The sequence below is a fragment of the Falco naumanni genome, chromosome 9 (genome assembly GCF_017639655.2).
Source record: "Falco naumanni isolate bFalNau1 chromosome 9, bFalNau1.pat, whole genome shotgun sequence".
NCBI classification, from domain to species: Eukaryota; Metazoa; Chordata; class Aves; order Falconiformes; family Falconidae; genus Falco; species Falco naumanni.
This window is the reverse complement of record NC_054062.1, coordinates 15,103,416-15,131,147: the sequence shown is the minus strand read 5'-3', so window position 1 is coordinate 15,131,147 and position 27,732 is coordinate 15,103,416. Positions and strand designations below refer to the sequence as shown.

The following is a 27,732-nucleotide window of genomic DNA, read 5'->3' as shown; positions in this document are numbered from 1 at the left end:
ATGCAGAGCTGTCCGTGCTTCTTGGGTGCTGCATGACTTGTCTGTTCATTTGACATTCAGCAATGGGAGTGGGCTGTTGTGTTTTGTTTTCCCCACACCTGTCTTCTGTTTCCCCTTTTTGGCACTTGTTAATATATACGTTTAAATGCTGTATTCAGTGACGTGCCCAGAGTTAAAGGAGGGTGGGCTAATATGTCAGCTCTTCTCATTACAGTGGCCACTTACTCCAAAAACAAGAGACCAAAAAGAAATTGCCCATTTTGGCAGTGGTGGGGGGGGGGGGGGGGGGGGGGGAAGGAGGAAAAAAGGAAAAAGGAGGGAAAAAAAGTAAAGGGAATAGTGGAATAGTTTTGTCTAGGAAAATAGGAAGAGGCAAAAGAAGGCACAACTCTGAACCAAAACTACATTATTTAATGAAATGTAGAGAAAGGATATGGATTTTTATATAGTTCCTGTAGCTCCACTATGAAGTTTGTCGTATGGTTTCTTTTAGAGAAATTGCATGTTGCTGGAAGTTTCTTTGAGCAAAAACTTTGGACCATTAATAATCCCCTTTTTAGATCTTTAAACAAATAAAGCCTCTAGGATCCTAGCTAAGGTCTAATTCGAGTTAATTTATTTAAGAAAACATTAAGAAATACCAAACTGCTGCCTTCAACCAAGCCACTGTTAAATATCCCTGTCTGGGAAAGCTGTGATGCATTACATTGTCTGTCTTCTGCGTAACCCTGTGTGTCAGTGTAGGTGATGTTTTAAGGGCATCTGTCTGGTCTCCTGGCTTTCAGCTTTGTAATCAGTTGCTCCTACCCTCTGAAACCCTGGGAGGGGAAAGGTGCCCCACAGCATACCCTGTGGACTAGCACCTGCAGCCTGTCCCATATGTGATGAAGAAGCAGTTTCCACAAGCTCAGGACCTCACAAAATGCCAAGCCACCTTAGTAGCAGCTCTTCAGCAGAAAGAGCTTTGTTGCATCTGAGTGTAGTTGTGGAGGTATGGCATAAAGAGTAGTGGTGGCCACCTGCTACAGTCATTTGCACTGATAAATATATTGGTCGGTAAATGTATTGCTTGGCAATATTCAGAATGACTAAAACTCATATTAGCTAGTTACTGAGCTTTGTTTGCCCCATAAGACTTGTTGCCTTGGTTTAGTCACTTTTTACTTTGGCCTTACCTTCGCTGTCATCATCTCTTCTTTTTATCATTTCTTACACCTTTCCTTGCCAAGCCTCTCACAGAGTAACTCTTATACACAAGAGGAAAACCAAAACGGGAGACATACCGCATTCCTGGTTCAATTCTGCAGCTTGTGCCTCATCCATAATGAGCGGCAGTGCATGTCTCCTGTTGTCTTGTGATTCGGAAAAGACTGTTTGGGGGAATGGCGATGGTTCTTGCATTTTCTACAGAGTATTTCCTCTCTGCCTAGAAAGAACAGGTTTGGGTTTTTTTAAGATAAAGAGACTAGTCATTTTAAACTGAACGGGTGGTTGCAAATAGCAATAAAGGAATTAAGTTTTATGCCTACAACACAGAATCAAAGTGTGTGGAATAAAACCTCAGGAAGTCATACAGTCCATTCAGCGGTCCCGTGAAAACTTTTCGTACCTGGCTGATTCCAGGCATGTTTGTTCTTAAAAACCTTTAATGCTTCCACAGCCCCTAGTGGCAGTCTTTCAAATGCTTAAGTTTTCTGTCAGACATTAGTAAAACCATACTCTGCTGCTATCTTAGCTCGTTGTTTCTAGTTATATCCAGAGTATATGTGGAAAGTAGTTTTCCTTTCTTGTAACACTCTTTTACATATTTGAAGACTGTTATCATGTCTCTTTTTAGTCATCTTTTTCTTCAGACTAAACAAACCCAATTCTTTCAATCTTTTCTCATACGTCATGTTTTCTAGACTCCTAGTCTTTTTTTTTCTTTCTGTTTTTTTTTCTCCTTTCTTTTTTTTTCTTCCCCCTCCCCTTTTTTCTTTTGCTGGACTTTCTCCAGTTGCTTCATATCTCTCTAGAAATGTGATGCCCAAAAGTGGACCTAAGATTCTAACTAAGGCCATGTCAGTGCTGACTGGGGAGGAAGAATTGCTTTACCTGTCCTACCAAAGATACTCTTGTTCTGTATATCAGCCTGTGAAACTTGCCATTTAAATGCCATTTAAATATTTTGTTGATGCACAGTTGCTTTCTGACGCATTATTTCTCCAGACTACTTTCTGCAGAACTTCTGGCAAGCAAATAATTTTTCCATCTTGTGTAGATGAGGATTCCTGTCAAAGCGTACATTACATTTGTCTTTATTAAAACAAAGAGAGAGATATCTACTCTGTGGGCTCCCCCCCAGATTTCTCAAGACCATTTTGATTTATCTTCTGATAGTATAATAGGGTTGCAACTCCCCCCACACTAATGTGATCTTTGATAGCAATGGCATATATATTGTATCAGGTAGATACTTAATAACACTGTTGAATACTTTTGGACTCTGGACAGACTCCTGAAGATATCACTTGTTGCATTGTTCCAGTTTGACAGTGATCAATTTTGAGTGTATTTTTTCAATGAGTTGTATACACTATTACAAGCTAGTTCTGAATATGCATTTTTTCTAAATTGCTTATGGAAATAGCATGTCAGCTGCTGTCAGAGGCCTTGCTGAAGTCCAGATGCTGCATGCGTTGCTGCTTCCTATTCCTGGGACTTGTTACCTTGTCATCAAAGGGAAACATGTTGTCCTGATCCAGCAGTAGTTTTTTTCCTTGAAATGTGTATTAGCAGTTAGTAATCACCTAGTTACTGCCATTCGATGTTGTAAACTCTCCTAGATGAATACTTGGTGCGATGCCTCACCAAGCCCAGTGTGAGCTATCCTAGGAACACTGCAGCAATCCTGAAGAATTCTGCAGATTTTGCACTTGCTTTAATTTCCCCATTAAATCTTGTTGTTACTATTTTTGTTGCAAACTACGTTGCAGCATGTCCTGCTCTTTCTACAGTGACCTGAGCCTCTAGTGAGTCCGGGCAGAGTATTGAAAGTTAGAACCCTGTGAGGTGGGCTGCTTTTCTCTCCTGCCTATACAGAGCATATAAAGCAAACCTGTCGTTGAATTTGTGGTTCTTACTCGTTTGCTGCAAGACAGTTGATTCTGCTGTGGAGATTCTGAATGGCCACGCGATGACCATAACACTACGATAAAATAAAGGTTACTCTAGGTACAAAATAGTGGTGATATGTCCTTTGGCTGTTGCTTTTTGTGAAGTGACAGCTTTCTGAGTTACCATAACAAGCTTTCATCAAACCTTAGCCCTAATTATAGGCTATTGCTCTGTAATTGGGTGTTTGGCTTGTCTTTAGGTGCATGTTATGGCCAAGGTAATCACAGTGGAGTAATCCTTGTAAAAGCTTAGTGTTGCAGTAAGGTTTTTTTAGTTTGGACAGGAGAAAGTTGACTCGAGGCAATTTTCTGATTTCTGACTCATGGAATGTACCGTGTTCTCATTGCAAACCGTCCATTTGAATGTGCCATTACACCTGGTTGCCTCTGACTTCAGTTCAGTAGAAGAAGGGCTTCTTTCCCTAACTTTCAGCTTGTTGGAGTTTTTTCCCCCCTCTTCATAACTTTATAGCATATTGTGGATTCTGGTCCAGAGAAACCACGTGCCAGCCCTGCTCACCAAATACAGCAGAACTGGATGGAGATCGATCAGTGATCTGTTCACTCCACCTTGTTTTAAAGGCAGAAAAGATGCACCCATTACGGAGGATGCGGGAGTGTTAAAGAGAGGCAGAAGGCAACATCATTAAAACCCCACTGTCAGTAAGCAGATAAAATGCCTGTGGAAGTTGGCAAGAGACACGGCTCTATGGGGAATTCCACTTCTTGAACAACGTACTGTTCCAGCAATTCACTTACTTATAAATCTTGCAGGCATTTGACACGGGTGTATTTGGGAACATCTAGAAGTGAGTGATAAAGCTTTCTTCTTGGTCCCTGTTTTGCAGGAAAGAAGCAGGTTTTTATAACATCATAGCTCTGACCGTTCATGCGCAGGCCCTTTCCTGATTGTGCCACTGAAGCTTGTGCAATGGCTAAGATAAAATAACCCTCGCCATTGCCTTCTGCTCCGTGTAGAGCTAAACTTGCCGTCTGTTGAAATACTGACTCTTTCTTACTGGAACAGCTCTTTTGGTCTGCTGCTTAGTTCAGTCAGTCAGTATATTTGATTTTTAAGTCCTGTAATTTATTCACTACATAGGGATTCTGTTGTGGAGAATTCAGTTTTCTCCCATGCTTGCTGCTACCCACCAAATATTAGAGCAGTGACGGGGCTGGGAACCCCGGTGTCTTCCTGCAGGCTTGTTCAGTGCAGCTGGGAAGTTCAGCACAGTGCCGAATGTGACCTTTCCTGTCCTAAGACTCCCAAAGCAATAATGATGCAAAAATTTTGGTAAAAATCCTCATTCATAGTTTTCAAAACTCCTTAGCGTTCGTGTGTTCTCCTACAAGAGTAGGATTTGTGGCTTGTTCAGCGTACCGTGAAGTCTGTGCCGTGCATGGATTTTGTTTACTGTGTTAGGTGTTGCCCTCCTACTTCTAAATTTTCTTTGCTATGCGGTATAAATATGTGCTTCCTCTTTGGATCTGTTACCAAATGATCTCTCCTCTTTCTTATATAATTTTAACCCAACAGTACAAAAGTAGTTCTTGAGTATCTTTTGTTTGTAGTTCAAACTGAGCACTTCTGGTTGGTTATTGTGTCCCAGCTCATGGCAGCATTTGCTGTGAAGAGCCTTGTGCACTTAGGTCTAGAATAATTAAAAATAGTGATTTTAAGAGAGGCTGGTGGTAGCCCAAGAGCCAGAGCCAAATGCTGTTTCTGATTTCTGCCTTCATATCCTTTGCTGAACTGCTTCAGAATTAATTTCTTTGAGGGAATTTATAGCAGTAGTGAAACGCTGTCCTCAGCATCTATCAGAATTATTGCTTTTTCAGGGTTTTCCTGCTTCTGACTTTCTCTCCAAAATGCACTTGCACCTGAATTCTTTTTATTTTAACTTCTATCTGTTGGCTTCTCTCAGGATAAACCAGAAGTTTGGACACATCCTTATTTAACATGGAGAGAAAACGGTGTAGAAATCTCCTGTGAATTAGAAGAATTTCTTTTGACCCAGTTCAGTTTTATTTCCTTTGACAAGTGGTGTGTCCTCCTAGTACCTCTGTCTCGTGGGAGTGATTTTGATGGATGTGTTTAAAAAAAGGTCTCCTGTTTGTGTGCCCTTAAATGATGGTTACGATCAAGGTGCGGATTGCTGCAAGGACCAAGAAGGATGCTGTGCTTCTGCGAGCAGCCCAGCTAGAGAATCCCACAGTGCTCATAACTAACCTGGGTGGGAAATGGGGTGCATTGATCGTGTCTGCAGACCTAATACTGGGTTTATTGTCCTAGCAGTATCAGCTGCAACTGAAGGTTCGCTCCTTCTTCATTTTAAGATGCTACTCTTGGTAAGCAGGCCCTCGCTTTTCCCCCCCTGCTGCTACTTGGAATGTTTTCTTATCACCTTTTCCTTAACAAGACATTTGAATTGCTTCCTTAGTGAACAAGGGGGGGAAAAAAGTAGGCTGTGTTTTGCTGTAAACAGCACATTTCCTTGTTTTCATTTGGCTGCAGACATCCAGACTGCCTTTGCAATTGGGACAGAAAGGATGTTATGCACAAAGAATAGTTAAAATGCTGGGGATTCTCCAGTGGTTTGGCTGTGCTTGCTGTCCTATGGAAACTCAGTGGTTTCCAAGTAGGATGCTCCCATGCCTGGCCTGCTCTTTAAAGCTGCTGTCCCGCAATTTCTATATTCCTGTAATTTTAAGAAAAATGTTTCTCCATAATCACCCTCAATTTGGGAATGGAGTAACAATTGCATTTTCTTCCTTGCCAGGGAATATATTCATTTTGTGTGACTTCGTGGTCTGTACTAGAGAGGGATTTGGATTTTGTTGTTCATCTCTTCAGCTGTGAGATTTATCTGTATGCAAGCAATCCCTTAAAAAAAAATATAAATAGTGGGATGATGGCCAGACTCGGTGCAGTCAGACTCAAAGGTACTGCAAAAGTTGGCGAATTCCCTTAATTTTCTTTCCCCCTGTTTCTGATTACAACAGCGTTGAGGAAATGGAAGGAGCCTCCTTTGAGGTTTCCCCTGCCAGAGCTCTGAACAGAACAGGGGGAAGCTGCGCTCTGGTGCAATCCTGCAGGCACAGCCTGCGTTTTGAACAGAGCTTCCCTTGTGGCAGCATTTAGTGAGTGTCCTGGGCGATGTGAGAAAGGAGTTGTGAAAATCGGGTGAAGGCAGCAAGGCTGGGGGGATGTCAGGCAGAACACCTGCCTGCATGGACGGGAGCGATGCTGTGCAACACCAAAGGCTGATTTGGCCCTGATGGCAGCAATGTGTGTAGCAAAGCTGCAGAGTCTGAGCCCCTAGAATTTGTCATGACCTCTACCTTTATTTTGTTAATTCTAATAGAGAGGGTGTTCTCTGTACGTTTTCTTTGACATACTGATAAAGTTGGCTTGTTATTATTTTGGGTTTTTTTTAGAAAAAGCTCTCATATAATGCTAGTGGTTATCAACAGTACTTTGCTTATCTGGTATGTGGATTATCGGAAATTATTAATAACAATTCTGGATGGCTGTGATTGCACTGTTATCAGGAAAGTAGGAAATATTCCTGCTAATGCACTCTTCTGGCTCATGTAATGTTTAAGTAGGGCATACTAAGTGTTGTGTGTCACGCACTGAACTTCAGCCTTTCAATACAGACATTGCAAAATTCAAGGAGAAATAACATTTAGTTGGCACTGAAACGTATTTTAAAAATACTTTGTGGTTGTTTTTTTTTTTAAAAAACTTTTTGGTTTTTACCTCTGCAGAAGGACCAGTTTCTTAACAGGAAAGATACTGTTCTCCCTTCAGCTTCTTTCTAGGCTGTGAATTTCTGTGCCTAAGGGAATTCCCTCTGCCTTGGCACCATGTATGGCAGAAAAGGCACTGCTTTTACTTCATTTTTTAGGGCCAGAGTGTTATAAAGGTTACAGTAAGAACAATGGTGTGGGGGAAAACCCCCACCTCTGTGTGCATGTGTTCCTTTTCCTGCTCTCTTCTGACTGTTCCTTGTCTCTTTGCAGAGCCTGCAGCAGCTCGGTTCTGCTTGAACCCGAGTGGAGTGTTAACAAGCCCTTCTTCTCTTCCAATTTCTGGAGCTTTAAAACTGCAATCGGTGTGAAATGCTGCGGGCTTGGGGAGTTTGCAGCAAGCTAGTTTATATCTAGCATACTGTAACCTCTCTGTGTCAGATTTGGAAGGAGGAGGAGGAGGGAAAGAGTCGACGTTCCGAAGGGACTGGTTAACAGCAGCATGCTGTGTCCTGTTAGCTAACTGTCCTGCTGCTTTAGTTGCTGCTCTAACAAAGCTGGTCATTAGCTGCTGGAACAGATGATTTCTAGAGGATTATTTGCATTACACAATTCAATGCTTTTTAATAGAAAAATTTTAATTAAAAGGAGAGTCCTTTTGGAAGCAGCCTGAGCAGCTGCAGCTGAATTCTGCGTGTTTAATGTAACTAGAGAAACAGCTGGGGTGGGAGCTGAGCACCCAGCTCACAGGCAGTCACAGGTTGGTGGTGGCTCCTGGTGGGACAGGCATCCTGAGTGATGGCGAACCGCGCGGGAAGCGGCCTGGCGCACGGCCAGGCTCGGAGGTGGCCGGACAATTCCCATCTTGGCTGCCCAGGCTGGTGAGCAGCTGGGGAAGCGTAGAGTGGGTGGTAGCCATCTGCGTCAGATCACTTCTCACATGTGCTGCAGTGGATGATAGTGCTCAGTTTGCAGTTTGCCGGGCCGTGTGTATTTGTATCTATAGTTTCAACATCTCCTGGCATGTTGGAGAATATCTTATGGAAGAGGGCATCAGGCAGCTTTTAATCTCCAGTTTTATTCTGATGCTTCTGGCGTGCACTGTCCCTTGAAATACGCCCCTCCTGGTATCTTTTACCTCCTCCCTTTCTCCGTGATAGAGGCAAATGTTTGATGTCAGGTTGGAAAGTGCTGAGAAGTGAAGCTGTAGCTGTTTCTAATGAGTGGCTGACCTTTAAATAGTGTTGTTCAGTCCAGAAGATCCCAGAGCACTTTTGAGTTTGCACTACTAAGGCTGTGTGAAAGAGTTACTGTGTTCAATTACCATGACCCAGGAGGCAGCCAGAAATCTCTCTTGCCTTGTATTGGCTGTGCTGCAGGTACTGCAACACAGGCAACTTAATTTGAGAGCCCCAAGTATTATATAATGACAGCGCACGATGTGTGTTGGTGCAGAGGTAGTTGGCTAAGTGTCCTTTACTTTCCCGTAATAACCAAGTGCTTTACACTTAGAAACACTGGCAAACCTAGATTTAGCAGACAAATTACCCTACCCTGTAGCTTTGACACCATCCCTAAAGACACACAAAGGCCACTGGTACGTGGGAGCAAGCATATTTCAGCCCATGTTACCTTTTCTGAAGCAGAGGTGAGTAATTGCAAAGCGAAGATGCTGGGAATTATCCCAGGAAATTCTTCTTTTGGTTGTGCACTTGCCTTTTGCTGTGGCATCGGTAACTACTTTGCCTGCAGAGATGTACTTGCGGCGGGTTGCCAAAACTCATCCTGTGTTAGAGCAGCGTGCCTGCCCCAGCCATGGGCTGCGTCCCCGGGCAGCTCTGCTCCCGTTTGCTGTGGACACGGGATACAGGGAAGTGTTCATCCTGGGCCGTATGTGGCAGGCACGTAAATGCTCCTGTCTGTTACGCTTGACTTAAGAGTAAAACAATAATCATACTCAGCACACTGGGCAGAGCGGAGATAAGGTGTGGGTCATCTAGGCTAGGCATAACCTGTGTTTATGACACCAGTATCAATTGCCCTTTTACATGTGACCTTTTAAAAACGAGGTGCCTGTTGCTTTTCAATGTTTTTTTTTTATGTTCCTGTAGTTCAGGTTCACTTTTACAAAAATTTAAAGGTCTTTTCTGATTCCCTCATGATTCACTTCAAGTTCTGCATTCACTGAGCCTTGCTTTGTGTGACTCAGCAGCAATTTGCATTGGTTGTTAGACTGATGCAGTTTGTTGTGAGGGAGACTTTCTCTACGCTCAGTTGCTTTGTATCACGCTCGGGCATCAGAGAGCTGTGGCTGCATGTACAGGGTCGCTTTATTCAGGCAGGGAGTGCAAACCACGTGGCATGACTGTTACTGTATTGCTGTTTCTCACTAAAATGCTTCATTTTCTGTAGTTAATATCATAGCTTATTTATATGATTTCTTTCTAAAATAAATTCTGTATGTGCAGGAGGATTTTGAAACACTTTGAAGTATCAGCTTGAAGTTTTGTTCTTGAGGCAAGATTTCCAGCGAGGCTCTGAAGACGGCAGGCAGAGAAAAGGAATATTCATAGCAGGTGTTCTTAGAAAGTGCTTGAACTCCTGGTACCCAGCTGCCGTTAGGTTCAGTAACCGCAGCACGTCCCCTTGAGCCACTTGCTGTGGATCAGGCTCTTTGCAAATGCTCTGGATTGCGTTAGGGCCTCGGACCTGATGCACACACCCCCACAAGACAAAAAATAATGTGTGTAACTTGCATCAGGTGATGCAGAGGGTCTGAGTTTCTGGGGAAAGGGAGTGGTTTGGTCTCACTGTTTTTCTGTTGTTAGTTATTTTTCCAAAAGGCCAGCTTTGTGGGAGATGCTTCCCATACAGGTAAGACCAGTTTACATAGGATGAGGCTGGAGGGGAGACCAAGGGAAGAAAAGGATGCTTAAAGCAGTTAGCTAAGTTGTGCCTTGTCTGTAGCAGTGCATCACAGCTCTTGAACCGCGCAGACTGACAGGTGTGCATTTAAAACTGGAGGGAGAGTTTTAGGTAGCAGTCTCTGCTTACCCTCCGTGGAGTACCACTACAGTGCCAGATTCAGGACTATTTATGAACAAAGTTGGGCTTTTCTTTGCGTCTTGCTGAGTGCACTGTGTCATCAAGATGCTGTGCAGAAACTCCTGCCTATTCCTCCCAGACTGCTTCTTGGAGATCTCATCCGAGTGGTGATGCAGTTTCTGCTGACGGACCAGCTGCGATGGTTGCAGAAGATGTTTCCACCTAACAGTCTGTAACTGATTCTGCTCCTTTCAATAGTATTTGTTCTGGCATCGCTTACTGGTGCTGTGTTTTTTTAATTATTTCTGAAGTTATCTGTAGGACTTGACAGTCTTACAAAATTAAACGTGCTTGTGAACTCTACGAGCCCTCTGCTCTTTGTGTGGATGGGACTTTTTTCTGCGCTCTGACCAAAACCTTGGGTCAAGTCTTTCACCATATCCTGTAACTGATTTAGCGCCTCATTGTCTGACTTGCTTCTGTTTTCTTTCTCACTCCCCTCTCCTCGTCTGCTCTTGCTAACCATTGCAGTGCGTGCTCTTTCATCCATCAGAGACCTTTGACACGGGAACAGCCATCAATGATCCTGGCTGTCCGTGCTGTTGGCAGGGACAGATTTCCTACATCTGTAAGGATCCCTGTGTTAAGAGTTTGGCTAGGAAGGAAATACGGTTTGAATCACTGCTTCTGGGCAACAGGATCAGTTAATAGAAATCATCCACCTCATCTTCTGGTGAAGAGAGTGAGATCAAGTTCCTTGGCAGGTGCTGGACTTGTTTGCAGTTTGATCACGTTTTGGGAGACCCTGTGTTGCTGTTGTGCAACCTCCCTGTTGCTGCGACTTGCGATTCTTCTTGTGATGTGCATTTGCTGCACCAGACGTGGATGTCGCTGCTCCCCTGATGAGAGCAAATAAAAGGGTTCTGTGATATTTTTGAAGAGAAGGTTAACTGGATAAATACTTTTCTCTTTAAATCTCCATTTTTCTTATCACAGATAGTCAGGTTTTGGGAATCCTTTACCTTCCAGCATCTACATATGATTATATTTTTTACCCTGTTGTGTCAGCAGGTTACATGGGTCTGAGCAGCCTACGTGGGTGCTCTGCTCAGCTGCTTGGTTGAAGCTGAACTTGTGGTAGTCATGGAGATGTTAGATGGTGTGTCAGGACCAGCAGCCTGTGGAACAAATAGGCTCTCCTTTTCATGGGAAGGAGTCTGAAACCGAGCCCCGCCCAGTGGGTTCCTGTAACCTGCTCTTGGAACTGGATCTTGGAACTTCCCCATTTGGGAACCTGTGTCCTGCCTTCACTTGGAGGGCACTTGCACAGGACGTCTATAAAGCAAAGAGGGCTTTACACTGTCTGGAAGGTGGAGGTATCAGATGGAATCTGACCTTTGTGTATCTTTAAGATGAATGTTAACATATTGTGCGTCGTATTTATGAACCAAAGCAGAGCGGAGGCCAAAAAACTTCTAAAATGTTTTTATTCTTGACATCAGCTAAAGGTGGTGGAGTTATTTCTGAATATACACCATTTCACAGGCTGGCTGAATGGCTTTGGAAAAAGCAGATCATGTTTTTAAGCTGGCAGTCACTGGTAGTTAGCACTGCATTAGAAAGCAGAGCGTTGTAACTTGTGTGTCAGCAGAGTGAACCGTGGCATCAGAGCTGCCAATGGCAGTATCCTTGCTGGTCAGGAAGGCTCTTGTGGCTCTGCAGGAGGGTCGGTAAGCAAAATGTTAGGGTGAAAGGTTGCTGGGTGCTCTTGCTGTTCTGCTACAGGATATTGCTTTTGTTTCTTCCCATCAGCATTGGTATGAAGCAGGTGTGGACCAGAATTGAAAGTCACGAGAGTTTTGGTATAGTCAGACTTTTCTTAATCCTTTTTGATTCCTCTAATTGCTGCCCCCCTCCACACTTTACGCCTAATGTTTTGAGCTGTTGCTAATTATCCCTGTGCAGGGTGGTGGGGTCACTGTCATCTTTCCTATAGCTTTACAGGGTTTGGCTGTTCTGTCGTTACTCCCTGAGCTTTGTTACCTCAGCAGATTAAATCCAGGGCAGATTTTGTGCCAGCATCGCTCTGGGCCGTTGCAAGGAGGCAGCTCCCTTGTTAAGTTAATGACCTGCGTCCTGCCTCCGAAGTCCTTCTTTTGCTGTGCAGCCCTAGGGTGATGTACAGCGTCAGTATTTATGAACTGTCTCTGTCCTCCTGTCATGCTTCTTCACCTAAGGACGCAAATAGTGTTTTACTGTCCTTGAAGGCTCTTTTTGCTGCCTCTGTCAGTCTCTGCCAGCTGAGTTGCTACTTCCTTCCCTTTTCATGACGTATCTGACAGCATTGCTTTTCTCAGGACAAAGAAATAGCACCAATCAGCTCATTTATGTTTCATTTTCTGGTGTAATTTGCTGCCCACATCTTTGCGTCAGTTTACTGTTCAGTGTTTTTTACTTCTACCTGCAGACGTGTTTGCTGGTCCCTTTCCGTGGCCACTGCTCTGAGCTAACTGGTGGCTGCACTCCCTCTCTGTCAGGTTTTCATTCATGCTGCTCTCCTCCCTGCTTGGTCTTGCTTGCAGCACTTTGGTGACCTTTCAGGTGCCAGAGGAAGGAGAATGCTTTTTTGTGCCCGCTGAGCATCACCACACGTGACCTTATTAGCATATTCAGCTTTCCTTGAAGTTTCTCCATCTGTTCCCTCTTCATAAGGTCTCTGCGTACACTTTTGCCCATGTCCTGGGCATCAGCTCTTCTTCATGTGCCTGTCTCCTACGTTCACCTCAAATAGTCTTGTGCACTGCAGTGAAAAGTGCCCTGTACTGGGAATCCGAGTGTCTGTTTCAGCCACTTCCTATCTTGTTTCCAGCCTTGAATGGAGATCTTTTCTCCTAGGAAATGCCCTTCTTCTTGCTTGCGTTGTTGTAATGCCACCTCTGCTGGTTTCTGCCAAGTGCTCAAGAGGCAAATTTTCTTGTAAACACCAAGTTGTATTGCAATCAAGTTATTACAAAGCCAACTAAAATTGCTTACTTGGAAAAAAATTCTTTTTTTGCAGTGAATAGTTTGAGGAACGCAGTTCTTAAAGGTGATGTGCTTCTGTCTTCATGTTGTAGGAATGGCATGTTGCACCTGAAACGCCTGCTGTACTGGTAGTCTTAACTATCCTCGTTTGTTTGCAGCGTTATGCTGGGTGGAGTGCTCCTCCCAAACCCCTGTGGTTAGGTGTGGTGGAAGTGCTAAGGAAAGGAAATTGGTCAAGGAGCCAGCTCAGATAGCTTGTGGGTAAAGGCAGGAAAAATATAAGAACGTACAGGCAGAAAGAATAAGAATTAAATCCTTTTAGGAGGAGTACTGGCAGTGGTCTCTGCACATCCACGCTACTCTCAGTTTTGAGTTGGTGTGTGTTTGCATGCACATGGAAGGGTACCTTAGCAGAGGAGAGTTGCAAGGAGGATTAGAGGAGAGCATTGGGAACATTTGCAAAAGCAGTTCCATATGAGGTAGGAGCGTGTGCCAAGTGCTAGTTTGAAACGTTCCCAAGACGGTGATGGTAGCTGACGCCATCCACCAGTAAGAGGTGCAAACTGACCTCTTGATACTGGCAGAGAGAAAATCATCATGTTGGGCAAAGTCAAAACAGGTCACTGGTATATTACGTGGAAGAGAATGGAAGACAGGGAAGAGAGGCAAAAGTACCGTTTCTGTGACAGAGCAGGATAACGAGATTTTTCTCATAGGGATGAGAACTGTAATGCTCCTTTGGTCAATACTCGATTACAAGGTGTTACAGTGACCGAGACCCAGGCTAGTCTCAGCTAGGTGCTTTAGCTGGGTGAATCAATAGGGAGAGGCTGTAGAGGGTCATGTGAGGAGGATAACTCGTCCTAGTCAGGGTGTGAAGGTTTAGGAACTGAGTCAAACAGGATTGCTAGCTTATGGCTCTGATTGGCAGGGAAAGTAGTGTAGTAGCAGGGGAGAGAAGCGAAAAGGAGGGAGTAGGCAGCACTATGAAATTCAGGGCTTGGTTCCTCTTCTTGGGTTAGAATTAGTGCCTAGGTGTCCAAGAAACATCAAAGAAACTGAGATTGTGATTCAGGCAGGAAGAAATGGCACTGCACCGGCCACAGAGAGACAGCCCACGTGTAACAAGAGGAAAGGAGGACTGAGCCCCAGAAGACCCCAGAGTGCCGGGGGATAGTGCCCATCATGGGGGCAACCCCAGCCCTGCAGGTTAAAGGAGACCAGGAAGGAGAAAAGATGACAGCTAATTTAGGCAATAGGAGCAGAAGGAGGGGGGATAGGTAAGGAGCTGAAGGAGGATGAAATTTGGAGGAGGGAAATGTGATCAGGTATATCTGAGTTAACAAACAGGTCAGCAAAGATGAGGCAAGAAACTGACTCTGAATTTTGGGTAAGGATTTGGGGTGTAAGTCAGAAGGAAGTGGGGAAAAGGCAGTAAAAGGAGGGAACTTCACAGCTTTACAGGTGAAAGGCAGAAGGGAGATCAGTGACATTGACATGCAGGTGGGGTCAGAAGTCAGGTTTTGGGTTGGAGGCTTGTTTGGAGGTTCTGAAAAGGGTTTGTTTTGGGAAATAAGAACAGATGGGGAGAGATGGCAAAACGTGAGCATGGAGGAAAGAGTAGGCAGATGTGAAAGGAGGGTACTGAAGCGTTAGAGAAGGAGAACGAACAGGAGGTCAAAGATATTTAGAGTTTGTTTTGACGCTGGGGAGCGGTGGGTGTATGTGAAGGACACCCATCTGTTCCTTTGAGATAACGGAAGGAAATAGGTCACTAAGTGAGCACACAAAGCGAAGGGCATGGGGAATTAATAGACTGATTGGGTTGAGGGAGAACTTGGCGGTGTGCATGGGTTTGATTTGTGAAGTGTCGTATTTGCGGTGTGCTCTGTAAGTCTCCATTTCTTGATTATGTTTTTGCAGTGCGGCTCCATGACAGTATCTCAGAAGAAGGTTTCCATTACCTCGTCTTTGATCTGTAAGTGTCTTTCTTTGGCTTTGATGCTTCACCAGCGATACGGGCACATGGATGGCTGACTAAGAACGGAATAAAAAGCACCTGCATTAGTATAATTCTCTCTTTCTCTTTTGAGACCTGTAGATACCTCTGGCTTACATGACAAAAAGCCATTGACTGTGTGGTACGGGATAGACCAGGAAGGCTCCTGGCAGCAGATGTCAACGTGGGGTGGCAGAGGATGGTTGTCCTGTGTAGGGAGGCTGTTTGACTTCTGTCCCTGAGGCAGCCTGGAGGGGCTCAGAGGAGGGATGTTCTGCCCAAGCTTAGCATATACTAAGCTCCTTAGAGGTGCACAGGCAATTCGTGCCCAGTGTCACCAGTGCCCTGGCACACTGCTGGTGAAACGGCAGTGCGAGGGGTCAGTCACACGGGTGTACCAGTGCTGGTGCCACGGGGGTAAGGCTCTGCCCTGGCTCCCCAGTGCTGCAGGTCCCCAGGGAGAGGGCCCAGGACGGGTGGCTGTGTACATCCCACGCAGCCTAGAGCTCGAGGTGCACAGGCTCTGTAACCTCCCTTGTTCTTTTGCACTTCAGGGTTACTGGTGGGGAGCTCTTTGAGGATATTGTTGCCAGAGAATACTACAGTGAAGCAGATGCCAGGTAAGACTGTTTCCAGACCCTTCTGTGTATGTGCCACGTGTGCTGGCAAATGCAATGAGTTTCCTGACTGCTGCTCTGTGCACAGCTTTGTTCTGACACTCTTGCTCTCCGTCTGGAAAAAACAATTCCTCTTTCTGCTATTAGCATAAACTGTTGTCACTGATCAGCCTGATTCACTGCAGCTCCAGTCCTTGCCACTTGCAGACGCTGTGTTCTTTGCTGGGACAGCCATTGCTAGCAACTTTGTCTGCCTGACCTTTCTGGTGGGTGGTGATAGTGTGTCCTTAGTGAGCAAAGGCAGAATCATAGAATCATTTAGGTTGGAAAAGACCTCTAAGATCATCGTGTCCAACCATTAACCCATCACTGCCAAGTCCACTACTAAACCATGTCCCTAAGTGCTGCACCTTTGCATTTTTTAAGCATCCCCAGGGATGGGGACTCCACCACCTCCCGGGGCAGCCTGTTCCAGCGCTTGGCCACCCTTTCTGTGAAGACATTTTTCCTAATATCCCATCTAAACCTCCCCTGTTGCAGCTTGAGGCCAACCTAGGGGAGAGCTGTCCTGTGGCTGTCATAACCCTGCTCGTTGGGCCCGCTTGGCCCCTGCCTTCTGGTAGGGGTTCCAGTGATGTGCCATTGCTGTTGGGAAGACCCATCCAGGTTGTCTGTGTCTAGGTGATGGTTTATGGGGCAGGGGGAGAGAGGCCTTTGAAGGCTGTGTTTCTGTGGAAGCCCTCTCTGACCGTGAGCTGGTTGGTACAGTGAGAAAAGGTACATGTGAAGACAACCTTTATGTTTTAAAATTTAAAAGATTTAGAGTTATACCCTTCTCTTTTTGAATGTGTCCCCTCTCTCCCACATGTGAGCTGCCTGAAGTGGCCCGTGCTCGTCCCTTTGCTCTTCGTGCAGGGTGGGTGTTCTGTGCAGCCATAGCTGAGGGTGTTCTCGGAGCCATCTGTCCTGCTGGACGTGCAGCATTTGCAGTCAAAGCTGGGATTAGGCAGCTCCTGGTCTGCTTTAGCAGCGTTGAGAGCGGCTTGACAGTGACAGTTCACCGCTGCTTATTCTGCACCCGTCTTCTGCTCCAGCAAGCGTTAGGAGGGGATGAGGAATTAGGGGAGCCATGAGTGGAGAGGGGTAAGAAGGGAGCTGTGGGTGCTGCTGCAGGTGAGCTTGGTAGGCGGCACTGCGAGGGAGACAGTACTGAGTGTGAGGAAGGAAAGAGAATGAGCTGGTGTGTGTGTTTAGGTGCTGTTGTGGAGTCTGTGGGCACTTAGTTGCTTTCCCTGTGGTACAGACAGCCTCGTGTTTTGGCATTGCACCGTGCTTTGAAATGCAGCATTGCACCATGCGCTCTGCCGTGAGCCATCTGCTGATGGCCAGTGGGCTGGTCATCTCTGGTGGACCTCCCGGCAGAGAGCTCTGGGAGCCATCTCGATGTTTTCCGTGGGGTGTATGGATGTTGTAGGCACAGCATCTCAGACAGATACAGTTACTCAAGCCGTTCTGCCTTGAAGTTGGCAAGTTTTCAGGATCATCATCCTTCCCCCTGTCCCCCTTGCCAGTGCCTGTTCCCTGAAATCGTTGAGCTGGCTGTGACCAACACTGCTCGCGAAAATAATGTCAGGCTTAGGGGGAAAGGAGAACTGTCTGTTGCTCTGTGAGCCTTCCTTAGGGTGCTCAGCCCTCTGACTGTCAGCCGGCCAGGTCTCGCAGTGCCCACAAGATGACAGAGTGAAACTCCTCCCTTTCTCTCCCCATGCCGAGCTGAATTCCAGAGCAGGCTGGGAGAGCGAGGGAGCAAGGTCCGTGCCAATCCGCCGCACTTGGCTCGCCTGGGACACCTCACACTTTTGCCATTTTTGGCCAGAAAATCTCTCTCGCTCAGACTCGACTCCGTTCTAATTATACATTTTTGTTTTGGGAGCGGGGAGATATTCATGGACTCCGACCCTGAGGATTGTACTGCCAGCTCCAGAGGGGTGGGGGTGCAGCACCTCCTTTCCTCTTCCTCCCCTCACCCTCTTCCCGTCTTTTCCCGTAGCTGCTTTCTCTTCCCTCAAATATTTCACTCATTTCAAATTTGTTCCCCTGAGATTTTTAGAATTCGGTGAGGGGACTAACTGATCCCGCGGTGAGGACACAGACCCATCTGAGTTGCCCACATCTGGGTGCTGACTATCCAGCCATAGTTGTCAAAATCCCTACTCTGTTCCACACTCTACCTTGGGAGCTGAGTAAGTGTTCAGTGGATAAGACGTTTTCAACCAGGAATCTCACCCATGGGTGTGTTGCACTGTCCTTATGCAACAGGTGTAAATAACGTCTTGCTCTGGCCCCGGTGGTTACAGCAGCGAGTGGCAGAGACAGGGTTTTCTGTGAGCTGGGGGAGCGCAGCACACTGCACTGAACAGGGAATGAGCCTGCTTTTCAGATCACTAACCCCTTAAGTAGGATCTGTACTTAAAAGGCACCCAGCAAGCGGGTGTGTGCACGCGTTGTATATGTAAAGTGCTTGAGATGCTGCTCTGAAAGCTTTGCAAACTGGCAGGCACCCAGGAATCATCATCCTGAATTTTCTGGGGGAGGCTGCTGCTCTCTAAAAGTTTATTCTTTGCTTGGGACTAGCCCAGCTGACTGTTTCCTGGAGCGATTGCGTCTTGCTCGCCCAACCTTAGCAAGCAGTCCCATCTGTTTGCAGACACCGGTGCCTCAGTTCTCCTGTGTCGGGTGGGCGCTGTTGGCTGAAGGAGCAAGTGAGGTGCTTGGTGTGGTGGGGAGGGAAGGAAGGAGATGATGGGAGGTAGGAGAGAGGCTTTGTGGTCCTGCTATGGATAGGATATTCAGCACCCTGTTGCTGAGGGGGCTGGGGGTGTCCAGCTGTGACAGCCCTGATCTGTGGCAGCCGGCGTGCACGGTGGAAGGGTTCAGCCTGGGGTCTTGAACTCTCCCTGGTACAAATATAAAAGCTAGGGAAATAGTTCTGTGATGAGATGAGATGCCAAGTGTATGTGTGTGTGTGCATAACTTTGTGTGTCTCTCCCTTTATCTTGCAGCCACTGTATTCACCAGATACTGGAGAGTGTGAATCATATTCACCAGCATGATATCGTGCACAGGGACTTGAAGGTAATATTTTCTCTGTGCCACAGAGGCTGAGGAGAGCAGCCAGGGGATCACTGGAAGAGGCAAGACAGGAATACTGTGTTGCCAGCTGGCAGTGTTCTTTTACTTGAACTGGGCTCAGGGGTTCCTGAAGCACAGATTTGCTCCTTCGGAGTTTTCTAGAGGGTGTGCTGAACTCCGGAGCAAGTTTTCGGTCTTTGTGAGCCTTGCCAGCTCTCAGCCTCTCTGAGGCAGCTCCGGCATGGAGTAGTTGTGAACTTTGGAGTGTGCAGTAGGATTTCAGAGAAACTTGGGTAGAATTCATTATAATGAAGGACACTTTCTAGTCTGCCATTGAAGAGATCTCTAGAGACCTGGGGCAATCTCTGTTCAATCTGCCAGGATGAGTTTGTCTGCACAGAGCATGTATATTTTTATTCCGCACTGTTGCCAAACACATGCCATTGGGCTAGGGCAGAGATGCACAACAAGAATTTTTCATGTCATTTCTTTCTTCTGTCATCAGTAGAAGCACTTTTAATCTAAAACCAAAACTGCTGGCCAGTTAAACACTGGGTGAATCAACCATTTGCCACATTATAACACATTTATAGACCCAGAGCCCCCATAGTGTAGTTACTTAAACTCCCTTCCCACACAGTGCCAGCTGTACTGGGAGCTGGGCAGGCTCCAGAATGAAGAGGTTTGTGGGAAGATCTGCCTGCCCTGCAGCCCTCTCTGTCTAAAGTGGGAATGGTGATGGCCACCAGTGGTCCAGTTAAATTAATGCAGGATGACACCTGCTACTAGTGTTGGTTTTGGTTTGTTATACAATGCATAAGGGGAAAACTATAAAAATATTTTGCAGAGAGCAAGGTAAAAGCATGTTGCAAGCTCGGTGGCAGTGCTCTCCTGGTGTTTCGATCTCGCGGGCAGCTGTTAACCCTTAGTGTTTCTGGCAAACTCCCATGCAACACTTTTGGCTTTCTAATTCAGAGCACTGTGAAAAGATGTGAGTGATCTACTGCAGAATGGCTGCTCTGGATTAGAGCTGACACCTGTTCTCAAGAAGTCAGCCTCCAAGAGGCACTACTGCCCAAAATTAGGGCCTCTGTGAAAATCGGCAATTTTCCAGTACAGATGGTTGAAGATTTCCTTTGCATCCTGTGTTCAGATATTATCTGTTTTGCTTCCCGAGTTTTGTTTGTGCGAAAGCTGTGAACTTGTTTGGAACTGACCAGCTGCTAGGCACTCCCCACTGCAGTTGGTGTTTCTTCTGTTGCTTGCTCTGAAACTATACAGGCCTGAGGAGTAGCCATTCCTTCTAGCAATAAAAGATCTCATGCTCTTTTTTTAATATTTAGCTCCTTGCCAAAAGCTTGGCCTTCAGGGTCAGTGTGTAATAACTGCAGAGCTTGCTTCAAGAGAAGTTTTGTCTTTTGTACCTCCCTCTCATAAGCCTGTCTTTTGGCTGACATGCTCTTAAAGAACTTCAAATGTTGAGCTGCCCATAGGGACTGTAAGAAATTAGGGAATACATTCACATCCTTACCAAAAAGTATGTGAAACCTGAGACAACCCATATGTTGGCAAACATGCATATGGATAAGCATCATTAGCCTTAAGGTGTTTTTAGCTAGATTTTAGAAGCAAATAGTGCTTAGCCAGCACAAGCCTGGCCTAAATTTCACTGTTTGTTAGTCAAGCCAAGCCCAGGTGTGATCTGAAGTTGGGAGGGGTTTTCAGAAGACTTCATTGGTCTTCTGCTTTAGTGACTTGTTTGCACTGGTGATTTTTCATCAGATTAGCTTGATGAATGCAATCTTTTCCGCTTCCCATGTAGTTAAAAGCCAGTGGCATCCAAATGTATTGAGACCCAGTTCCCCCTCCTTCCATGCTGCTCATGGCAAGGACTGTGATGGGCAAGGCCGTTCTCCCTTCCTTCAAAGCAGAAGCAAGGCACATCCCCAGTGCTTTAAGGCAGGTGAAGGAGCAAAACACCTTGTTCCTGTCAGGCAGAACAGGGATAGAGGGTTGTTGTGGGATGAAACTCGTGAGCAGGCTGCAGAAAAGACCTTCATCGGATTTGTGGAACTGAGATGAGCTCCTGTTTCTGGATTTCCAGGCTTCCATCTTGCTCAGTTAAAAAATCAAGCTGATAAAAATTGCGCAGATGATCAGAAGGGGGTAGGATGAGCAATGACGTTTGTCCTGCCTGTCTACAAGTTGAGTTTCCTACAGAGCTGTAATAGCCACCACCTTAAAGGCTTTGGGGTTTCAAGGGCCCCATGTCACTAGCTGCTCTGGCGCTTCAAAGGAAGCTGCTGATCTCAGTTCAGGTTTTGGAGTTGTGTTAAGCCTTCTGCTGAAGTCCTCTGCTGGAACACAAAAGAACTATGATTCAAGTGAGATTCAGGAGAGGTGGAAATGTGAGGGGCAAAAGTCTGTCTGCCTTTCCTGGCACGTGGGGGAAGTGACATGGCCGCTTGTTGTATAGGTGACGGTGGTAGCAGCAAGACAGCAGATTTTACACTGCTGCAAATATGTAGCATGAAAAAACAGCTTACAAGAACGCTCACCACTGTGCTGCTTATGCCAATTTGAGGCTGAGGCTTTTTCTGTAAGGAATGAAAGCTACTGCCTATCCAGATGATGCCTTCCCACATTACAGCGCTGTATTTGGCAGCCCTTATTAGCATCGTATTTACTTTTCCAGTGCCTTGGGGACTGTGTAATGTTCATGGGGAGAAACATCACTGCAGAATCTATCTACTGCATCTTCCCCCCTCCTGCCCTCCCCCCCTATTACTCTCTGCGGGGATGACAGAAACAAATTTTGGGTTCGGTGCTGCAGGAAGCGTACTGCCAGTGCCCTCTGGTGTCAGCACGTAATGTATGGGCTGGGCTGGGGGCGGCTGGCTCCCGCAGAGGATTTGTGTTAGACTTGAGCATTTTCTGCCACTCTAGGTCAAGGCCATGTGTTGCTGTTGCTCTGTCTTCACCTGAACGGCTTTAGTACGTTCCTCTTAAATTCAGTTGGCAGATTGAATTCAATGATGTGAATACTGAGGTAGGAGGTTTTAACGAAGGATGTCAGTCTTTCATTCTCACCCCTTTTTTTTCTTTCTTCTCCCCAGCCTGAGAATTTACTACTGGCAAGTAAATGTAAGGGTGCTGCTGTCAAACTGGCTGACTTTGGACTGGCTATAGAAGTCCAGGGAGAGCAGCAGGCCTGGTTTGGTAAGACTGAGCTCTCCCGCTTCTGTTCCCCCCTTTCCTGGTGGCTGGTTGAGTTGCACCCTCCCCGAGTACATTTTCTCAGCTCTTCCAGCACGCTTGTGTGTATTTGGCATTGCTGCTTCCTTTCCAAGCACCTCAGTCTCTGTGTACTTGGGCACGAGCCTAGGTGCAACAGAGGAAAGAGCAGGATAAAGACAAAAAAATTGGCTGTGTATTTTTCTATTTTTTCTTTTCAGTTTACAGTAGATGCTAGTGTCAGAGGTGAATGCAGCTGCTAAGTTTAGACCCTGTTCTGAATTTCCCTAATGCTCAGGAGTGTAGACATCTGGAATTTTGTTTGGTCATTTTACAGAAATGCGTTTGACCTGGCCTTCCTCAGGCATATTTGGGTCTGGCCTTCTCTTTGTTTAGCTAAAACAGATTTAGAAATGAGACCTTCTCACAGGTTAAACATCAGCTCTGAGACTCTGCAGTGCTGTGAAGATTCTGGAGAGATGGCTGCTTTTCCTGGCCTGCCCCATGCCATTTGGCAATCGGATGTGTCCCGTATGTGTCTTGCGTTTTCAAAATCCAAGCCATTATATGTAACAGTGATACAAGGCCTGGCATATGAGTTTGTGCCCAGCCAGGAGACACAGTCCCTCTTTCTTTTCTGTTTTTCCTGTAATGCCTAGACACTCGATCCGGTCTGATTTTCTTTTCTTTTTTTTTTTTTTTTTTTTTTTTTTCCTTCCTCTTTCTGTTGGTTTACCGAGAGGTAGCTCTGGCAAATACGAAATGAAGGGTGGGAAATGGGTTTTGGAATTTGTTGGTTAGCACTAGAGGATTTTGTGATACGGCAAGATCTCTTCTGCTTGGGTACTGTAAGCACTTCATGTCATCCATTTCCTGGCAGGGTTTGCTGGCACTCCAGGCTACCTCTCTCCCGAAGTCTTAAGAAAAGATCCTTATGGAAAACCAGTGGATATATGGGCATGTGGTAAGATTCTGTCAAGATGTTTTATATTTAAACAACACTGTTTCACGTAGAAGAGCAATTTCTTGTAACCGGTTGCTGGGAGGGTGCACGGTGCTCCTTCTTACTGGGTGGAGAGATGAAGGCACGCTTGAGGATAAGCACCTTGTGTAGATGGAGTTAGTGCTGGAGCCTGAACTCATCTGATTCTGGCTCCCAATCCTTTCCTCAGGCTGTCTATCAGATGTTTGAGACTCAAGACATAGGACCTGTCTATGCTTTGCAGCGTCAGTTGTTGGGATAACTGTAGCAATACTACATACGCTATGTAGAAGATGAAATACTGAAGAGAGCTGATTTTTTTAAAAAAGAAAAAATGGAGTGTAAATGTAGCTGGGACTGATACGTTTAAAGATATGTGGTATCAGTGTTGCCTGAGATGGACTAAATGGTTCTCTGCAGGCCAGGAGTGTTAGCTTTTTCAGCGTCATTTTGGCCCCAAGACCATGCACAGTAAGCATCTAAAACCGTAGTCTTTCCTACAAAGCCCCTTGCTGCCCAGCAACCCCAGGGAATGTGGCTTCATTTTATTCTGAGAGCAGCTGGGAGTTGTGGCTCACCAGCCACGATAGCTGGAGGAGGGTAGAAAGACACCCTGCACCTCGTTCTAGCTCCTGGCAGCTGGCGTTAAGAGCTGGACATGAAGTGCCAGGGTGAGGTTCAGCAGAGGCGAGGTTTTTAGTGTCTTTTTCTACCTCAGAAGGCTAAATGTGGTGGCAAATGAAGATATAGAGCAGTCATTGCCTTGGGGACTGTCAAGAGGGAAGGAAGAGGGGCTGAAGGAATAATTGGCGTATTAGCCTAACCATAGTGTATCTGTGTCTCTCCCTCCCAGGAGTGATTCTGTACATATTACTAGTGGGGTACCCTCCCTTTTGGGATGAAGATCAGCACAAACTCTATCAGCAGATCAAAGCCGGAGCCTATGACGTAAGGGCACTTTCTTGCTGAGTACCTGCATGGGTGTAGAAGCCATCCAAAACATGGCACTATCTTACTTGGTGTCCAGCAGCAGGCCTCAAGCTACTGTGCAAAGTGATGTTTGGCGCATTCATACACCTCGTTGTCTTCGCTGCCTGGGATACAGCCTTGTTTGGGGCTACTGAAAGGATATGTGGAAAGCATCGCAGTGGGCACCAAGACGTTGCTGGTCATTAGGGAATTGCAGAGCTGGAAATGCTGGTGGTGGGAAATGGTGTCATCTAGTGCAACTGTCACAAAGTGCTGCAGACATAGCCAATGTTAGGTCTTTCAGGGGAGCAGAGGGAAGGTAGAATGAAGGGGCCTGTCTTTATCAAGGCTGAATTAAAAGTTTTGGGAAGTATCCTGTGGAATAATAGCCTAAGTTGTGGCCTCTGGTCTCCTCAGTGCCACAGTGGAATTTCTTCCAGCTGTGGAAAGCGTGGAGACCAGTGAGATTGAATGGCGGGTGGCTTTGTGGTGGGGATCAGCGTGGTGGGTTGGAGGCTCTGGTAAAGAGCCAAGCAGTTCATGGAACAGTTCTCTGAGCATGGCAAAACTGAGGTGTAGAAAGTGCGTGAAGGAGAGGAATAGCAAGGAGGTCAGTACTGGAGAACAAAGGTGGTGTAAAATGTGGTTTGGATAACGCAGCTTGAATTTTTGACATAAATTCGTCCATGTAAGGAGAGGTTCAGGGGGGAAGAGTAAACTCCTGGAAATCCTAGCTCAAAGCCCGTGGGCATGAATATAAAGAAGAAGTTGGGGAGTTCATTTTGGAGGCTGTCTTGTGGTTTGTATTTAAAAAAAAAAAAAAAAAAAAAAAAAAGGACAGGAAAAAAAAAGTTAAGGGTTCTTCTGGACCCCCCAGTTACCTCCCATCTTCTGTGCCTGAGACCACAAGAACAGCTGTACTGATGAGCACAAAGGTCTGCCTAACCCCTGTCCTGGCGCAGCGGCTTCCTGAGTGAAAGGAAAGTGATGTCTTTGTACTTGATAGCCTGAAATGGACTTGTGTTCTCTTGCCTTCCTGCCCCCCTTGTTTTTGTGTTGCCAGTTCTTATTTGAAGTGGTTTTGCACTAATTGTATCAATGGGGATTTTCAAAGCACTTCAAGGTTTAAATGTCTTAACTGTTCCTGTAAGTCATGAGGAGTGAAGCGCCTGATGCCTCCTCCCTACCTGTTGTTTTTGAATCCTTACCGATAATGAGCAAGTTCCAGTAGATTCCTCCCCTGTTTTGCCTGGTAGAAAACCACTCGTTTTCCTGGCGTACCTGTCCCTGGTGTCCTTACCCGCCTCCTCGAGGGGTCTGTGTGCGCTGCACTGGTCTGTTGTCCTCTCCTGACCATCGAGGAGGTGCTGGCTGTGCACTGGGCTTTGTGCTGTTGCGTAGGGGCTTGGCAAGGTGTTGCCGTGAATACACCTCCGAGGTCGGGTGGGGGCAAGCGTCCTGGTTGGAAAGCGCAGTATCGTAATTTTTTAGTAGTCTCTTGTGGCGTTTGCCAAACAAATTGTGTAATGCCTTGCTGACGCCTGAGAATGCAGAAATGAGATTATATGCAAATCAGATATGGTGGGTGTATTGTTATGACCCAAGTGAGCAAAGCACAAAATGCAGGAGAAAAGAGATGGGATAAACTTTTTCAAAATACTGCAGTCCCGTAAGGAAATGTTCTCAGGGTGGATCAGTCTTTCCCCTCCCTTAAGGACAGGGCACTTGATCCAACAGCGCATTTATTTGTGTTCTTGAGTTCACCTGTGTTTGTACAGTAGCTTCATAAGAGTGAGACGTACTGCATTCAATCTCAGCATGCTGTCATCTAGACCACATGCAAGCATCTGGAGGATGGTGTAAATATCTTTATCATTACTGGAATTATAGGAGAGAGCAGTTACCCTTCATGGACGATCAGCAGCTGAAAGAGATTCTTTACTTTGTTTCCATGCTTCTGTATTCCCACCCACTATTACATCTCTCTTGCTCCTCAAGTAATGATTTCTGGTATGGTGGATGCCTGCTAACGACTTACTGGTGGGTTGCTACACCAAAGTGACTGGTATTGTTCCAGAGTATTGTGCTTTATGGTGGGGAAAGTATACCTGATGGGATGTTCTGATGTTCTCTGTTAGTGGTTTCAGCTTTCATGAGCTTTTGCTGTAGTTAAGTGTTTGTGATATTGCATATGCTGTTACGGCTTTTTAGCATGCTAGAGAAAGAGCAAGGTGGGGTGAAAAAGGCAGTGCTTGTGTTTTTCATGTCAGAACTTGGTTAAAAAGATCTGTGACTACTTTTTTGACTGTTAACTGTGAAAGAAGTCCAAAGTTCTGTATGATTCCTAAAAGCTTTTAAACTGTTAATCTTCGTCCCTGTATCTGGTGAATGGTACAGGTGTGTCCTGCTGGTTGGTACCATTCGTTTGCTGGATTCTGTACAATTTTTGTTCAGTATGGTTTTTGACAAAAATTGATGGGTTTTGGCAAATGTGTTAGCCCTTGTACCAAAAGGGCAAAAGCTGGAATTCAGCTGTGTAAAGAGGGAGAATCTTCTAGTAGAAATTTTAAATTCTTCATCTGTTCCTTCTTCCTCTTTCAGTTCCCATCACCTGAGTGGGACACTGTGACTCCCGAAGCAAAGAATTTGATCAACCAGATGCTGACGATAAACCCAGCAAAGCGCATCACAGCTGACCAGGCTCTCAAACATCCATGGGTCTGTGTAAGTGTTTTTCCCTCTATCACAGATTGATTTGTGGTGTACCCCGAACTCCCGTGTCAAGAAGACTTACCTGCCAAGGAACCAAGAATATCTTAAATATTTCAAATTGTGATTATTTTTTTTTTGGAGGCTGGCCTTCGATAAGCCGCCTTGGTCATGCTGTGGTGCTTTAATTGCCACCGTAAGGAAAAAAAAGATCACTTATTTAGAAGTTTTGTAAATGTCCGTGGTTTCTGCTTTTCCCCACATCTCCTCTTCAAATCGATATAATCCTAAAATGTCAGTTGGAGCTTGGCATCAGACAAAATATTTTAGGATTATTTTGTTCTTTATCTCTACTTCAGTTCATGGCATTGCATCTTTGCAATGTTGGAACATTTCTGCTGTGCTGCAGCTTAACTGTCTGGAAACTTGAAATCAGTGCAATATCCTTTTGCTCTTGTGTGTGTGTAGTTGCTGACTTGCTCGACCCCACACATTTTTCATCTTTTGCAAAGTTGACAAGGAAATCCCAGAATGCAGCTAGGAGCGGGCATGGGGAGGGCAGCAATGGTGTACTTATATCCTTAGTTCTACCTAAGTCTAACCAGATGCTCTTGTAATACCATAGCATACTTCTGCTTTCTAGGATATGTCTAGTGTGTTCCTTTGCTCCTTTGTTCTTGAGAATTAGTAATTTAAACTTACTTATGTGAACATCTGTGTAACAGGAGTGTGGTGTCTGCTGTAAAGTGATGCAAGTTCCTTGGAAGTCAAAACTTCACGCTAGCTGAGAGTTTGCATCTGGTTTTGGTTTTTTTCTCCATGCATGCTTGTAATCAATAGCAGTTCCTGTACATTTAACTTTTGTCCCAATGCCTGTAACCAAAGCTGTATGTATTACGATAGCTTGCTCCCTGTGGCAACATAATATGGAACAGCCCAAGAGAGGCTTTTGCTCTCTGAGTTATGGGGAGTTCGATTTCACTTCGCAGCCATTTCAGCCTTTCACCCAACCTGCCTTCTGCTGGGTCTGTTGTTTCCATTTGCTCGGCAGTCTCTCTGTATGCAACATAACATTTTCTTTCCGGAGATGTGTTACTCCTATGAAGTAAATGT

The 27,732-nt window shown here is 45.7% G+C and overlaps 1 protein-coding gene across 12 annotated transcripts in view; it reads left to right on the top strand.

Moving 5' to 3' along the window:
- The window catches only part of CAMK2G (calcium/calmodulin dependent protein kinase II gamma), a 121,556-nt gene that overhangs the window by 55,251 nt on the left and 38,573 nt on the right, over positions 1 to 27,732 (top strand). For all 12 annotated transcript variants that reach the window (XM_040607735.1, XM_040607737.1, XM_040607736.1 and 9 more), the window contains exons 4-10: positions 14,901 to 14,955; positions 15,531 to 15,596; positions 18,656 to 18,728; positions 21,842 to 21,944; positions 22,840 to 22,923; positions 23,795 to 23,889; positions 26,512 to 26,634. In XM_040607735.1, coding sequence (XP_040463669.1) covers positions 14,901 to 14,955; positions 15,531 to 15,596; positions 18,656 to 18,728; positions 21,842 to 21,944; positions 22,840 to 22,923; positions 23,795 to 23,889; positions 26,512 to 26,634 — 599 coding nt within the window. The remainder of the gene's footprint in view (positions 1 to 14,900; positions 14,956 to 15,530; positions 15,597 to 18,655; positions 18,729 to 21,841; positions 21,945 to 22,839; positions 22,924 to 23,794; positions 23,890 to 26,511; positions 26,635 to 27,732) is intronic.